At 47.9% G+C, this 16605-nt stretch overlaps 2 protein-coding genes across 3 annotated transcripts in view; one reads left to right on the top strand and one right to left on the bottom strand.

The window, feature by feature from the left end:
- Window positions 1-16605, bottom strand: part of LOC135385747 (uncharacterized) — a 36790-nt gene that overhangs the window by 6312 nt on the left and 13873 nt on the right. Inside the window, exons 5-6 of one of the 2 annotated variants that reach the window (XM_064615238.1) lie at window positions 14732-14882; window positions 6-671 (exon numbers count right to left, since the gene is read on the bottom strand). In XM_064615238.1, the coding sequence (XP_064471308.1) occupies window positions 633-671; window positions 14732-14882 (190 nt within the window). In that variant the 3' untranslated portion in view covers window positions 6-632. Of the gene's footprint in view, window positions 1-5; window positions 672-14731; window positions 14883-16605 lie in introns of those variants that run through there. The other variant, XM_064615237.1, reaches the window with a different exon arrangement.
- Window positions 2329-4016, top strand: LOC135385741 (uncharacterized). Its single transcript, XM_064615230.1, has 2 exons — window positions 2329-2956; window positions 3342-4016. Exons 1-2 carry the CDS (start codon window positions 2537-2539, stop codon window positions 3477-3479), a joined length of 558 nt encoding a protein of 185 aa, XP_064471300.1. The 5' UTR covers window positions 2329-2536; the 3' UTR covers window positions 3480-4016.

Here is a 16605-nt window from a genome sequence, read left to right as displayed (position 1 = left end):
CATTGCAAGTCAGTAACGAGACACCACTACTCACCCACATGTGTAACAAGTGTGACACGAGTCTAACTGTCTTGTGTGTGTGACATGCATGTTTTTTCCTCTGGTTTTTCTGTGGTGGGAAACCTTGGATTCGGCGGTAGGGACCCTGAGATTCTGCAATTTTCTGCTGCAAATTGTTTCACACCTAGGTTGACAGAACAGGTGTATGCAGAAAAAATCTATTACTTTGTGCGATGCAGAAGTGCTGCTTTTGCTGTTCCGATCCGGACGCCATAGACTCCCCTTTCGCCTTTTCAGTGTTCAGTGTTCAATGGCTACTGCTCCTGACATGGTATTCTATAGTAGACTTGCACTGGTGATCAATTGTTTTGCACAGTAATGGGAGAAGACTAATCACCCATCTTCATAGAATTCTTTATTGACATATTGACAAACTTGCTGCCTCTCATCCTCGTTATCCAAGTGGGAACATTTAGCCATTCTGCCCGATGTGAGAAACACGCACATCGGGATGTCATGGATGGGAACAAAATGAAAGTGGTAGAAACGCGGTGCTAGATCAACCAATGTTGTCATTGCGAGACGCATGGAGGAAGCACATTAGGTTTTCTCTCAGTTCGGCAACGTGCCCTTTACAGACCGACCATGTCAGGTCCCGAAACTGCAGTCATCTGCAAAGAGGCATTGTTCTGCGAAACTCTGTACCAAACCTCAGATTCCACAACACATGCAGAATTCCCTGTATTTTCGCGGGAAACACACGTTCTGGAAACACACTGTCTTCACATAGTGTTTATTTGACCAAGATCGTGTATCTACCATGCTTGCCAAGGCTGGACCCCCCTCTCAGAAAAATCCTGGATCCGACCCTGCTTAGAAATGATACTGATACTGACTGTATCAGATGTGTACTTGCTGTTGGCAACCTCCGCCACAGGAGCGCCCCCTTGTACTATTTAACCAGCCTGCCTGGAATAAACTGAGTCTCATTCTGGTCATGGGATGTGTCGTGTCCTGAACTGATACACTGACTGGCATGGTGATCCACTGTCACTCTGTCATTTCATATTTCCCTGTGAAAGGAATGTGAAGAGAGGTGACATACTTTATAGTACCGTAATTTTACGCGTATTACCCGCGGCTTATGCGCGATTTTTTATCTCACGGGCGCTCTGCGGCTTATCTCATGACTATTTTTTCCTGGTATTTTCCCCATACGCCAGTTTTAACGAAAAGACCGACACTGTCTCTGAACAGCACCGCCCTACCAATGCATAAACAATGCGTAACAGGGGCGCGTCCATATTCGAGTAGACTGTCCTTCCTGGTGCCTTCCCCCAAGCAACTTTAACAAAAGCGGTGACAGTGATTCATGTCATCTGGAAGGCCACTGACCCTGTCGATCCATGAAAAACACACAACAAGGGCACAATCCGATCTTGGTATAACACTAGAACTGACCTCCTTTGTTGCAGACCATGCCGACCCCAGAGTATGGACCACGGGGTTTATGACCTTCTCTATGGTCTCCTTTGTCGCACAATCAGTGGCGTTGTATTGCCCGCGGCTTATCTGCCCCAAAATTTTCAAAACGTTCCTAAAAACGGGTACTGCGGCTTATCTACGGTGTGGCTTATATGCGTGAAATTACGGTACTAACAAGTGTTTCTGAAGGGAACTTTGGCGGGAGCCATCATTTGCAATGACATGAATGGCAGTGCTTCAATCACGACCCTATTATGCACAGACCACAACATCTGTGTATCCTCTATGGACGGTCGTGAGCAGAGAGCAGCTCCTACACGCTCAGAGAGCGGACGGCCTTTGTCAGCGGGTGTCTCAATGGTTAGCTGAGCAGGTCTCGGCAGACACCGGAACGTCTGACGGACGGCACGACTCCTATCTGCTGGGCGAGGATGGCATCCTGTTCAGGTACATACCCGAGGCGGATGACGATGGCGGTACATCCCCATTCAGAGTCGTAGTGCCACGGAAGCTGCGTAAGTCTTTCATACGTTACTTTCATGACTCGGCCTTGGCAGGTCACAGCAGTGGCAGGAAAACTTATGAAAAGTTATGTCGTGTTGCGACATGGCCAGGAATGAGGCAGGACGTAACTAAGTATGTTCGTACTTGTCCGATATGCCAGAGAGCAAAACCTCGTGGTGGTTTACCCCCCGGGCGCTTACAGCCGGTTCAGAGCAATAGGCCCTGGCAGATAGTTGCTTGTGATGTGATGGGACCTTTTCCTCGTAGTCCTAGAGGTAACCAGTACCTGTTTGTGGTTACTGATCATTTCACAAAGTGGATTGAGCTGTTTCCTCTCAGGACGCCGACTTCCCAAAGAGTATGGGAACGACTACTCGACACCTTTTGCCGGTTCGGGTTTCCCGCTCAGCTGATCACTGACAACGCAACCTACTTTACAAGTAAGGTGTTCTCAGATTCTTGCGCTGTCTTAGGCATTCAGCACAAGAAGACTTCCCCGTATCACCCTCAGGCTAATATTACCGAACGTGTTAATCGGAACCTGAAGATGATGTTGGTTGCTTTTACTAGTCAGCACCACCGTGATTGGGATCTTCGCCTGACTGAGCTGGCGTTCGCTACACGGACGACGGTCAACAGATCTACAGGCTTCACCCCGGCGTTCCTGAACTTGGGACGAGAGGCTCCTTTTCCAGTAGAGAATGCCCTGGGCCTCTGGGATGGCAGTACCCAGCCTCCTTATTCAAGGTACGCTGAGGACCTCCAGAGCCGACTGGACGTCGCAGCTCGGACGGCTCGGGAGAACTTGGACGTCGCAAGGTTGGACCAGGCTCGCCAGTACAACCGTGGACGACGGAATCTCACCTACAGCGTCGGTGATCTTGTCCTTCGACGGACTCACCCGCTTAGTGATGCGTCACGTGGCTTTGCAGCTTCGCTCGCAGATAGGTGGGATGGCCCCTTCGAGGTAAGTGCGTGCTCCTCCGGCCTCACTTACAGGCTTCGTCGTTGTGACACGGGCGAAGAAACGGGGCCAGTACATATCTCGGACCTGAAGACTTACCACCTCCGAGACCCCGAGAGTGAAGAAGCAGACGGTCAGCTTCCTCCTCTAGACCTGGACCAGGATCCTGTTCCCGGACCTTCCAGGCGCTACAGTTTGCGTCCCCGCAGGCGGCGCATGTAGCTGCCGCTATCCTAGTCGCTAAATCCTAGTGCTCTTGAATACTTGGTCTTTCTTAGTGTGATTTCTGTTTCACAGTCTTCAACTATAACCTTCTGGGGGAGAGCCTTTTCAGGTTCTCGCGGTCGGAAATTGCTTTCTCACCGTCATCCCCTATTCCTTCTCGCAGCGGCCATGCCTCCCCAAAGAAAGCGTAGTCGCGGGCCTGGACGCTCTCCAGGATCTAGTTCATCTACCGCCCGGCCTCAGGTACCGAGCCGATCCGAGCCACCAACTCACCGGTCAGTGGCTACATGGACCGTCGTAGCGGGAGGCAGACCGGTATCATGGGCCTCCCGCTCTCGCTGGACCTCTCAACCGCGCCCGCTTCGCACCGACGACCCGGCGAAAGTGCCTCAACCTTTCAGAGGTCTGTTGTTGACAGACCGACACCTCAATGACCCCCCGATTCCGCTGACTGCGGAGGAAAAGAGACTTCTGTGTCCTCTGTGTCAAGTCCCTGAGCTGCACCGTCGAACACATCGACAAGGACCGCTTCACCGAGCTAGGCAACAGTCCAACAGCAGGGACGTGGCCTCAGCGCTAGAGACATTGAGGAGGCACAGGCCCGACCTCTTAAGGCCTTCCTCCCCACCGAACCCTGGGGACGACGTGGTCCTGGAGTTCGATGACGACGACCTCTAAACATTCTAAAGTTTTCGGTTGTCAAACTGGGTTCGACGTTTTGCGGTGGGGGAAGTGTGGGGCGAAGTAGAGGAAGAAGTTTGGACGTTGCGGGACGACGAGGAAGTGAGAGACTTGGGGGTAAAAGGAGAACGACGAGGGGTTTGTGTAGTCAGTGTGGACGTGGAAGCGGAGAAGAAAAGACGCTGTACGATGTAAGTCATTAAAACAGTGGTTGTTGAGTATACCTTGTAGCTGCATTTGTGCCTCGCTTTCCACGGGAGTCGAAGGAACGGGCTTTGCCCCCGAGAGTGGGAATAGGCTCCCACACACTGAAGTATGTACCATATTTTCCAGTGTATTACACACACGTTATACATTGTAAAAAGTGTCCCAAAAAGGCAGAGCATGTTATCTACCTACAGTTAAAAGGATAACACCCTCAGTGCAGGGAAGGACAAGGACGATACACAAAAAAGACCATGACACAGCACTGAACTACCAACCAAAGAATTTGATGTGGTAATAAAATAAAATGTGGTAAGGTATATATCGGGCAATCATCAAGGTGCGTTAACACTCGATTAAAAGAACATTCAGCTAACACCTCTAATATATATAGAGTCGAACCTCGATATAACGAAACTCACGGGGACCGCAATTTCTTGTATTGAATTGAAGGTCATGAATCGCGACCTTCGCGAGGGTGCGCGCTGTACATAAGCGTCGATAACTCCCGCTACGATGCGGAAGAGTTTTTCGTGAAACATGACAAAAACTACAAATACAACACAAAAGGGCACCTACAGCATTTTATTCTTGCGTGAAATAGCCAGTTATTTGCGTCTGAGTCATGCCTAGAAGATGCGGTGTCACGCATTGTTCGTACGCCACCAAAGCTTTCGCAGCTTTCTCCATATCGTGTTGTGATCCCACAAACCTTCTAAGTACCGTATTTGCACGATTGTAACGCACACTTTTTTCCGGGGAAATTGGTGCTCAAAATTGCATGCGCGTTACAATTGGAGGCGTGTTGTGAGAAAAACACAAAAACTTGGTATGAGGCGGCCGATCGCACTGGCATTGACATCACGAGTCACGTGGCCCACTCCATGTGTTTTTTACGGACGCCCTGTCATGTGTGACGGATTTTCGCACGTGGCATTGCCAGTTTATGACTTGTTTGCGCAATGCAGCGAAGACGGCATTATAAAGCGTCGTTCAAGCGGAAGGTGATTCTATCAGGAGGGATGACCTCGCAGCTGCAGCCGCTCGATGTGTGCTTGAACAAGCCAATGAAGGACCATGTGTGTGCTGCCTACAACGACTGGCTTGTTTTCGACGAACATTCACTGATTGCTTTCACTGATGCCTGCGGGATGTCTGAAGAGGGCAACACTTGGTGAACTTATCGACTGGGTGCATGGGGCCTGGAAAGCTCTCCCACAGTCGATGGTGGTCTGTTCATTCAAAAAGTGCGGAATTTTGAACTCCCTGGACGGCAGCGAGGATGATTACCTGTGGTCAGTTGATAGCGACAAGGAACTTTCGGACACTGAAGTCGAATGAAGAGTGTGTTGTATGTTTCTAGTCATAAAAACGTGTTTGGTCTCCTGTTTCATACCCGCACGGTAGAATCAGCATCTAACTTTTTTTGGTGATTTTTCTTGCTAAAGCGCCAACCACATGAGGCGAAGTTTCTCCAGCATTTATCCAGTGTCCTGACGAGCGGCAGCCAGAGCGTCGTCGAACAATAGAAACGTGACGTTCCCCTCGAAGTCCGAGGCGAATAGATAATTCAGGGTTGGGCGACGGAAGAGGCAGGGACGACACGCGCAAGTGGCCAATCAGGGATTAGCCTCGGAATAAGTCCATCCTGTCACGGCAGTTTTCGGGTGCCCCATAGATGGCGGCACGCGGAATCGCTCAGACTGCTGTTCGGCCACGGTGTTCGGCAGAAGAACAGATGTTTGTTGCCGATGTTAAGAACACAATTCTTGTGTGAGCGTCCAACATACAAAACACAAAGAGAAGTGTGCAACAGCTTGATGAAGATGTCAACCTGAATGCTGAGTTCGCTCCGTCTAAATACACGAAGCGGGGGTACCTTGTGAATAGCGGGACCAGGATTCACAACAAATGTGGCTTTGTGAGTGCGCACTGCTGCAGTATCATGTTCGTTATAGCGCGTTGTCACTCAAAAGCACCTGTGTTTGAGACTCTTCACTTGTAATAAAAGTGTTTATCAAGTTACGTAGAGTTTCTTTCCCTGAGAGATTACGGAAACGTTCGCATGAGACGTCGTCCATCCGCCGTTGTAGAAACACTCCACGTGGTGAGCTTCGAGCATTTTTTGCCAGAGTCATTTGTCGCTGAGCAAAGCGCGACACTCTGCCACTCGCAAAACGCCTCATGCGGTTGGTGCTTAAATTCACCTGTGCGTTACAATCGTGCAAACACGGTACATCTATGGCAGTGCGTCTTCCGTAAGGCTCTCCGTTGCTATGATATGTTTGTCCCCGTCAAGAAAATCATCTAGGCTGATTTCGTCACATACACCGCCATGCGAACGAAGCGTTTCCCACGCACACAAGATGGCGCCTTGCGTCACATGCTCTTTGCTGTTACCTTTGTCCTTCACTTGGTTGCAACCGGACAGTTCAAAACCAGTGCAAAAAGGAGAAGCCTCAGAAGGAAAATCCCAAACCTTCCAATGACTCAAACTTCCTTTTGTAAGCACCAGATTCCTCCCGACCCTAATCGCACGTGCCATCCTTCGCCGCGGGAACAGGTCGCTGCTTGAGCCGTTTGTTTTCGTGTCCCTAAAGTCGGCCTTGGGGTCATAAACCTTATCTCGTTCTTTCGCTTTATCAAGCGCGGCTAAAAAGATTTTTCGTTGCAGCGGGAGTTAAAATACATTGATCTCTATGGCCCTCTGCCGGGGAATCCAATTTATTTCGCTCTATCGCGAATTTCGTTATATCACGTTTCGTTGTAACGAGGTTTGACTGTAGTACGTTCAGGGACCACTTAATGACATGCTTAGGATGTCAGGCAGAATTCCATAAAACAAAGTTGTTCAGGTGTAAAAAACAAGGTAGCCTTCTCTTTCGAGAGGCATATGAGATCAAGAAAGGAGGAAATAACTGCATCAGTAACCCGTCCATTTATCTCTCCCAAAAAATATCAGCATTCATGTCGGCCACTTAAAGTAGCACAGAAGTCATTTTTAACACCCTGTTTTTTTCCTATAAAACTAACTGTTAAGTAGGCCAGTAAGACACCCCATGAGAAGTAATTCACACCAAAGTCATAATTATCGCAGAAATCGAATTTAAAGTATGCCGCAAAAAGCGACCGTGTGCAACGGCGGTGGAGAGCAGTACCAGCCCGTGATCTGCCTGGGACCTCGCGCTGACGCTACAGGGGGTACGCTCGCTGATTGGTCCAGAGAAATTTCGGCTGCTACTGCGCTGTTGTCTGTTACTCGGCTGTTCGGGGTTCAGAAAAAGCCTTGCTCCTCACTCGGTCATGATTCGGCCCCTCCTTCTATCCCTAATTCTCCGGGAGAACTGGCAAAACTGGTTTACGGCGGCAAAGGGACAGGGCGCTCACCCCCACTGACCAGCGAACCAGAACGAGTTCCCCCTGTAACGTCATCGGTGATGTGGCATCAGGAGGAGCCCAGGCATACCCATGGCCCTTGCTTCCATCATCTGTTCAACCTCCCCTACATACAGGATGCGCTCCACCAGTAGCTTCTCGAGGAATGGGAGGGAACTACACTCAACAGTAAGGAAGTTTCGCGAATGCTGAAGCACCTCAAAACCGACCTCCAATTGCCATGGGCAACAACAACACCCAAGGCTCAGGCACGCAAACCAGACAGGGTCAACAGTGTCTTCGTTGTGGTGGTACCGGGAATATTGCAAGATTCTGTGCCACAAGGCCTCCCAGGAGACAGACTCGGTGCTATGGATGCAACCGGGCAGGCCATGTACAAGCCCAATGCCCGGAAAACACTCAGGTGTAGATGTTAAGCCGGCCAACACCTACGCTGCAACGCTACAGGTAGCAGCTACTGCCGGACGCAAGGAGGCCTTATTGGACGTTACAATAGGGGAACAGGTATTTCAAGCTCTTTTGGATACCGGTTCCCGTATCAGCCTCTTTGGTGATGGAGCGATGGCTCCAGCGCAGGCATCAGGAGCAAGCCCCCGTGAGGAGCCCCAGACACTTCGTCTAGCAACTGGGTGGACAACTACAGCACAATCTATCAGGTGCAGGATTCGCTGGGCAGGTGGTTGTCGCAATCAGCGTTTCTTGCATATGCCTGGGTTGTGCAGGGACGTGGTGTTGGGGAGAGACTTCCTCGTGGCATCAGACACTTCTGTCCACATGGGACAAGGGGGATGGACGTTGGGTACCGACCCTCAAGAGGTCATAAAGTTTGTGCGTGCTCCAGGGAACAGCCATCAGCGCCACCAACCATTACCATCTGAGGATGTATATGCCCTTGACACCCTTTTCCAAGAGCAAGCAGTGGAACAGATCATGAGCAAGGGCACAGCGACTGATGGTGGAGTTGTCGACGAACGTATCCTAGCCCTCTTGGAGTCCGAGTTCCAGGATGTTTTCTCCATAAGGCCGGGGCGTACAGCCCTCGTGGAACACAAGATCGTCACCTCAGACAATACACCGGTACGTTGCAAGCTCCGCCTGGTTAACTCGAGAAAGAGGGACATTATAGACATGTGCATCCAAGAGATGTTGGACGAGGACTTGATTGAGATAAGTGCCAGCCCTTGGGCAAGCGCACCAGTGGTTGTTCCCAATAAATCAGGAGGATATCGGCTGGCAATTGACTACCGAGCTTTAAATGCAAAGCCCCAGGTTCCAGTGTACCCACTGCCGAGGACAGATTCGGTATTTGCACAGCTAGGAACAGCTCAATATTTCACGAGCCTGGATCTGTCTCGAGGCTTTCTCCAGATACCGGTTCAGCTGAGGACATTCCCAAGACAGCATTCCTGTGTCCTCAGGGCACCTTTCAATTTAAACGCATGCCCTTTGGATTGGCCGGAGCACCTGCTACATTCCAGATGCTTATGGATGAGGTCCTGCATGACATTAAGCACAAGACATGCGTGGCATTCCTAGATGATGTGCTCATCTACTGGGAATCTTTGGAGGAACACATTCAGCACATGAGGGAAGTCTTACAAGGGATACAAGCAGCAGACCTCACAATAAACCCCGACAATGTTCAGTTGTGCAGACGTAACCTGAAGTTTCTAGGTCACATAATATCACCCAGCGAGTGCCGCCCTGATCCAGAGAAGGTGCAAGCAGTGCGCAACTACCCTCACCCGAAAAATACCGAAGATCTGCAGGCATTCCTCGGCTTAACCGGCTATTACCGTAACTTTATCCCCAGCTACTCAGACATTGCCAAGCCTTTGACCTCGCTGTTACGGAGGGATACTGCGTGGAACTGGGGACAAGACCAGGAAGCAGCTTTCAGTGCCCTAAAGTTCCATGTGTCAGAGGGAGCGGTCCTAAGCCTACCGGACCTCAACCGTCCCTTTGTGGTCGAGACACATGCTAGCGGAGAGGGCACTGCAGCAGTTCTCCTGCAAGAGCATGAAGGCGTCCTACTGCCTGTATCCTTCATCAGCAGGGAGTTAACAGAGGCTGAGAGGAACTATACAGTGAAAGAGTGGAAGTGTCTCGCAGTGGTATGGGCTCTTGACAGATTTTGCCCGTATGTAGAGCTCACACAATTTGAGGTACACTGCAACCACGCCTCCCGCACTGAACAAACTTTGAGCAGAGCACGACGGTGGGTCCTAGTGTCTAGCCTACCTAGGGTCTAGTTTTCAAGCAGTGCAGTCAGTTGCAGAGGATTTGTTTCCCATAGAGTTAGTAGAACCAGAGAACTCCATAGAGTTTGAAGAAGCTATAACTGTACAAGATACTGTTATTTCTACCTTCACTGACCCACAAGCCCTGTCAGCAGAACAGTTGAAGGACCCTCCGCTTAGGAACATCCATAACTTCATCACTAAAGAAGGCTTTCCTGCAGACTGTAACGAAGCCAAGAAGGTCAAAGACGTAGCAGAGGACACCGAGGTCGATACACATGGAGTACTGTGGCACATCAGTGGCAACAGCCGAGTAGTGTGGGTCCCCCTGCATCTACAAATCGAGGTGTTACAGTTGGGACATGATCATCCCCTGGGTGGACACAATGGGCTTTACAAGACCTTCAAACGTATCCACAATAATCATTTCTGGCTGAGCATGAGGGCTGATATATCTCGCTACGTCCGGGCCTGCCAGACCTGTCAGAGAATTAAACCCCGTCTCCGAAAACCCGTGGGAATGATGTCCAGCAGCTGGGCCACAGCCCCATGGCCGAGCTCAGCGTGGAAATAATTGGCCCCCTGCCGACAACATCACGTCGCCACAAGTACATCCTAGTGGTGTTGGATAAATTCACCAAGTTCGTAGAGTTGTTCCCGCTTCGTTCCCAGACGTCACCAGCCATTGTGGAGAAGCTCGTCGAGGTATTCTGCAGACACGGTGTCCCCAACAGCATTTCCAGCGACAACGGCAAGACGTTTGTAAGCAAAATCTGGAAACAAATGATGCATCGCTGGGGTATCGCCGACAGGCACCCTGTGCCGTACAGGCTGGCCGGTCAGACCATCGAGAGAGACAACGCAATGGTGAAGCAGGGCATCATGGCCTTACGTTGTCCGTTCAATATTTGTTGTAAATATGAGTTGTGGGAATAAAACTGTTTCGTCCCCTAGACCATGACAATTTTTGTGATTCTTCAGTCCTGACGAAGGCGGAGCCTCCGCCGCAACGTTGACGTGTCCCTGAACTTTCCACATGTGAATCCTTTTTCTTACTTCCTATACCTTCGTTGTCTGCCCCTTGGTTTTTTCTAGTACGTCGCCAACCGATGTTTCGGACTCCAAAAATTCTGACTTTACAATATTTAGGACAAAAGTTGTGGCTTTATCAGATGCCCCATTGAGCCAATGTATTTTGACGTCCGAAAATTCGGACCGTTTTTCGCAGGTATGGTTCAATTTTTCGTACATATTCGCCTCGGCTTTCCTTTTTTTTCTGTTTTTTTCCCTTTCCCTTTGCCTTTGCTGTCGGCGCGCAGGAGGCGCGCGGAGGCGTGGTTTACGCACGCGCACCACTGATGAGGTTATGCACACGCGCCACAAGCACCCACAAACATGTTATTGTTGGAGACAAGAAGTGAAACCACGAAATGATGTCCGCGCCTTCAAGTGATTCTGAGGGTGTCTCGAACGACTTCGTGGATACTGACGAATGCGGCAAAGACGTGAGCACGTCGGCAAGAGGAGTGTCATGTTCATCGATAACTGCGCAGCACATGGCGCAGTACAGAACCTCCAGGCGATACGTTTAGAGTTATTGCCTCCTGATACAACAAATGTCCTGCAGCCCATGGAGCAAGGACCAAGGAAACGTAAAAAATCTCAAGGTTTTCTACCGGTCCCGCCTGCTCTCGCGTGTTGTGCTGTGCTACGAAAACTAAACTAACTATAACATTACGCATGTCGCCGCGCTTCATATTCTTGCCGACTCGTGGGAGTCGTGAAGGGAGCACTATAGCGAACAGTTTTCGTCAAGCTGGATTTTGCAAGGACAGCCCGCAAGTACGGAGTACGAGCACAGTTGGTATCGCCATCGACGACGACGACGGCCAGCCGAGCATTTGTAGAGGACCTCCGAAGCTCAGGTATGACAATACCTGCAAGTTTAACGTTGGAAACGTACGCCGAAGTGGATTAATGTGCAGAATTTTGTGCTGAAATGACTGATGGGCAAACCATTTCACAAGTCCTCGACCTCCGACGATGACGATGACACGAGTACTGTTGCTACTCCTTCAACGGCAGCAATACTTGCGGCCGTCGATACGCTCGGAAATGTCTACCATGACAACATGACATTAGCCGAAATACGTCGAGACGCCATTTCTCGCATACGCGCAGCAAAGCAGACGCGCATTGATAGTTTTTTTTTGTGCCTTTTTGAGTTTTCTTTAATAAAAATCATTTTGGGAGAGATTTGTGTCATTGACTGAAAATTCGGACTGCTGGATAATTCCGGCCGATTTTGTGGCTTTTAGAAGTCCAAAAAATCGGTCAGCGACTGTAGTACCTATTTAACTGTGCGGTTGCCCGAACCCATTTCTTTCAGCATATATATTTGAACTCCAATCTCAAAATCAGTCGACAGCTGGAGAACATCCACTTAAAGTAGGGGTGTGCGAATATCCGAATTCTCGAATTCGAATAGAATATCAAACGCTCGAACTATTCGATTCGCAAATCGAATATCCAGTATTTGATTTTTCGAATATTCGACTATTCCGCGAATATGAACGACACAACCCGAAAGTGGGCTTCACCTGATGCTTCCGTGCACTAGAAGAAGCCTGCTTTACAAAATTGCCCTTGCTGCAGGACCAACACGGCGGGACCGTGTTTAGTTTAAGACACGGAGTAAGAAGACTTCTTACTCCGTGGTTTAAGATAACGCTATCCAAAGTTAGTTTTGTAGACATCATCTGTGGAAGAGGCGGCGCCTCTCCCACATGCCGTTTTGCGGTGCCGACGAGGGACTTTGATTTGATGTCTGTGAGGTTGCCTTTAAAAAGTTAGGACTCTTGAATAATGACTACAGCCCACGAACAAGAACTGTGTCTTAAAGATGTCCTCTGCATCTAAAATTTCAGTAGTGCAACTTCCTAGGGCGAGTGCAAAGAAACTAAAAGGTGTTCATGACAAAGCTGAGGCAGGATGCCAATTCGTTTGTTTCACAAATCCGTATAATATGCTACTGCCTGGCGTAAAATTTTGAAATGAAGGTAACCACTCCAGTAAGTGTAGGCTCACCCGAAAAGCAGGAAGCACTCTCATGTAACATTAAAGAGTAGGGGCTTTGAACAGAAGAATTGCATGTCTCTCTTGTGACAGTTAATGCTAGAAAAATTACACTAAAGGCATGGGCTACGAAATGGAAACTCTTAGTGCGAAAGTCACATATTGAAAATTTTGCACGAATATTCGATATTCGATTCGGTATTCGGAATTTTTTCCCCCATTCGATTCGATATTCGATTGGACTTAAAATATTCCGATTCGCACACCCCTACTTTAAAGACATACTACGGATTACAATACTAAAGGTGTGTGTGGGTGCAGATATGTCTGTGTATCCGCTTTACATCCTGATTTGCAGAAGAAAATCGTGTGGTCCAAAATCTGTGCACCTCTGCAGAGTGCACTGATATCCACGTCACTATCTGCCAACGTCCCCAAGGTGAGATGCTCAGTGTGATAGAGAGTGAATTGAGAACATGTCCGTTGCATTGCATTTCTATTAACTGCTCTTACTGGAAGTCCATCATGCGCCCAGGCCATATCATGTCACACAAAACAGAGCCAGAAGACATACAAGTTAAATCTCAGCATGGAACCCATTGCCTTGAGAAGGAAACAAAGCTCAAGCCCCTAATGTGTGTGGGAAATATTCCCACACTCACGACGAAGCCCATCCATCATGCCGTCTGGGAAAGACAGATAACAGAGTGAACAACAAAACAGCAGGTTTGATACCATTGTAGGTGCCACAATGCAGGCTTCATGGACACGATCTGTCTCATGCCTTCTTTCCCAGACAAAAGACAGAGCCTTCAGTGGCCTCACTGTCTGCTTTTTGCCCCACCTACTCACATGAGACAGATGTCCATCAAAGCCATTGTGATATCTGTCTCTGATATAATCTGATAACATTCCTTCCACATGTGGAGCAGGGATGGGCAGTATTTAAATACATTGTATTTAAAATAGTATTTAAAATATAAATACATGTATTTAAAATACGTATTTAAATACAGGCAAGAAAAATGTATTTATATTTATATTTAAATACCGTTTTAGGCGTATTTATATTTAAAATACACTTAAATACACATATCTCATCCTCCTGTATTTGTGGGCTTCTCTCGAGTTCCACATCGTTAGCCTCCAGCGATGAAGGATAGCTTGGTTAGAGGCTACAGGTCACTCATCCCGTGTGTTCAGGGATTTCCGTCCTTCTAGAAAACACCACAATGCGCGAACGAGGGCATCGCCACCCCCGTTGCAGCGGGAGGAACTGGACAGGGCAGACAGACGGGACAAGAACTTACAACTACGACTCAAAACCGGCAAATAAACACTTTATTCAACATACAGAAAGTGGATGAAGCGATAACGGGTTCATTAGCTGGTTTTGAGTCGTCGTCGGTTCTTCTCCCGTTACCGTCCTAACACCCCCCTCGCTGCTCCTGAGACTCAAGGTGACGTTTCTGTTCAATGGAAAGTCGGTCCACGCAAGATGCTAAAATCATCACACTGCATCACGGAAAAATAAAGAAATATGTGGGCATTGTGTGCAGCAGAGATGTATCCATAGGTGGCTCCATTTATACACTAATTTAAAAGAATAATGTGCCTAGACGGCTCAAAGTATTTACGGAAGTAGTTACAGTATTTAAATACTGTCTTATTGTATTTATACTTTGTATTTAATTACTTTCAACATAACGTATTTATAAGCAGTATTTAAATACATGAAAACATGTAGTATTTTGTATTTATATTTAAATACCCGAAAAGTGTATTTATGCCCATCCCTGATGTGGAGGCAGTTATGCTATGTTATTGACGAGGATGGGACGAGGTTCCCGAATGTGGTCACGTGCTAAAGCGGATCTTACAAGTGCAGAGAGCAAGCAAGAGAGTGGATACTAGCAATATTATCCATAATGAGAAAACAATAAATAAGCAACAGTACCTTGAGTGAGACAGCAACGTCATATGACGGGAGGGTATCTCCCGACCATGATTCATGCTGCGATGGTGCAGTTGGTTCCTCTGGCTGGCCCCATGGAACAGCGTAGCCTCGTCGACGAATACTGCTCAAGAAGTTGTCTGTTCCACTTGACCTGTGTTCACAAGACACACAAAACATTGGACAACACTCCTTTTTCAACACACGTTTTTGCAGATCTCAAAAAGGTTCCGGCTGTCTACTGCCATCCGCCTTTAGCACAGATATTATAAAAGTATACTGCTGTACCCAACCATCACTAATTTTATTCACACGAAGTGTTATGCATGGTGCACCTATGCTTTAGGTGAAACTGGCTCTAGAGCACCCCTAAGAGCTGCCACCTAAAGACCATCTTCACATCAATGCCAGCTTTTTCCTGCTCATACAATGCACCTTTATAGGCTTTGATAGACGCTGTCTTTGGTCTTGCCAGTATATGAAGTCTATACATAGGGAGTGACTTTTTCCGGTTAAACCCGATTCCGCCTGGTTATTCCCCCCTGAACTGACCTCTGACCAATTCGGGTTAAACCCAATTTCTCCCCGAATTCCAGTCACTATGAAATCCTCAAGTGACGTTTCCACTGAAGACTAACAAAGGTTGCCACGTGTAACACATGTAAGAATGGGTCACTTAGGTTCCCAGAAATACATCCATGTGTGTCAGCACCGTCTATGCCATCCAGGATTAGTGCTAATAGGTCACCCACAAAAAATAAATTTAAAAAAGTTATGAAAGGACTTAATAGACAAGAGGAGAAACAAAAACCCCTGATAACATCCGAAGGCACAGTTATCGCCCGGTTTCTCCCCGAATTACAGATTTAAAAATAGCGCCCTGTTTTTTGCCCCCGAATCTGAGAAAGGCATTTAAGAGGGCATACCAGTCCTGGAGCAACTCTGATTCACGATTTTCCCGACACTAGGTGGCGCCAGGCTCGCCGTGCCTTATCACGCCGTTCGCCTCCGACTCCGAAATAATCCCCATTGTGCACGATTGAGGTCGCGAGTTTAAGGCGGCACGCTCCCCTGCGCTGTTTGTCGAGAGATGAAGTGTCAGACTTTGATACGGAAGGTCCGCAGTTCCATTCGAGACATTCACGTCTTTTTTGCTCGTCTCCTATTGCTGTATGATCACTTTATTTTTATTTTGTTGTTATATATTTATGCTATAATTATTGCTTTCACAAGTCACTGGCGTCTGTACTGACTGATTATGGAATTTTTAGTTGCTCTTCGTATGGTTGTACTAGTGCATACTTACTATATGCCGACGCACAAATGTGATCGCATAGTACGGATGGTAATATGGGCAATACACACATAGATAGTATTATAAACAGAGGTTGCCAGCACTGAGTCTGAGCACTAGTCGATTGCTAATTAAGAAATCAGGAAACGGCCACGGACAGGTTACTTCATATGCTATCAAATCTCGCCCGAGATGTCAGTATCTCGGAGGCTCTCAACTGGATGTACTAACGGCTGTAAATTAGGCTATAAACATTGCCTGCACACAGCGCTTACAATGCCGGTCTGGAAAATCTAGTGCTCGAAACAGTATTTTTTTTCTGCACTCGCTTACATGCAATTTACCTTGATAATACCTCTATTATTCATGCAAAAATTACATTTTGGTATGTATAATTCTGGTAAGTAAGTAAGTTATCAAATATCTGAATTCATTTTCAAGGCGTTAGTGCAAAATACTTTTCAAAATTTCTGTCGCAAAATAGACTGCTTATTATTACTCAGAAACTTCAGTAATATATTTTAAAGACTCCTTTTACCCCATGTTCTCCGTTCTTTTTCTTTCACATTACACCAGCCCAGAA

This window comes from Ornithodoros turicata, chromosome 2 (assembly GCF_037126465.1).
Source record: "Ornithodoros turicata isolate Travis chromosome 2, ASM3712646v1, whole genome shotgun sequence".
In the NCBI taxonomy this organism is placed as follows: Eukaryota; Metazoa; Arthropoda; class Arachnida; order Ixodida; family Argasidae; genus Ornithodoros; species Ornithodoros turicata.
This window is presented reverse-complemented; position numbering and strand designations above follow the sequence as displayed.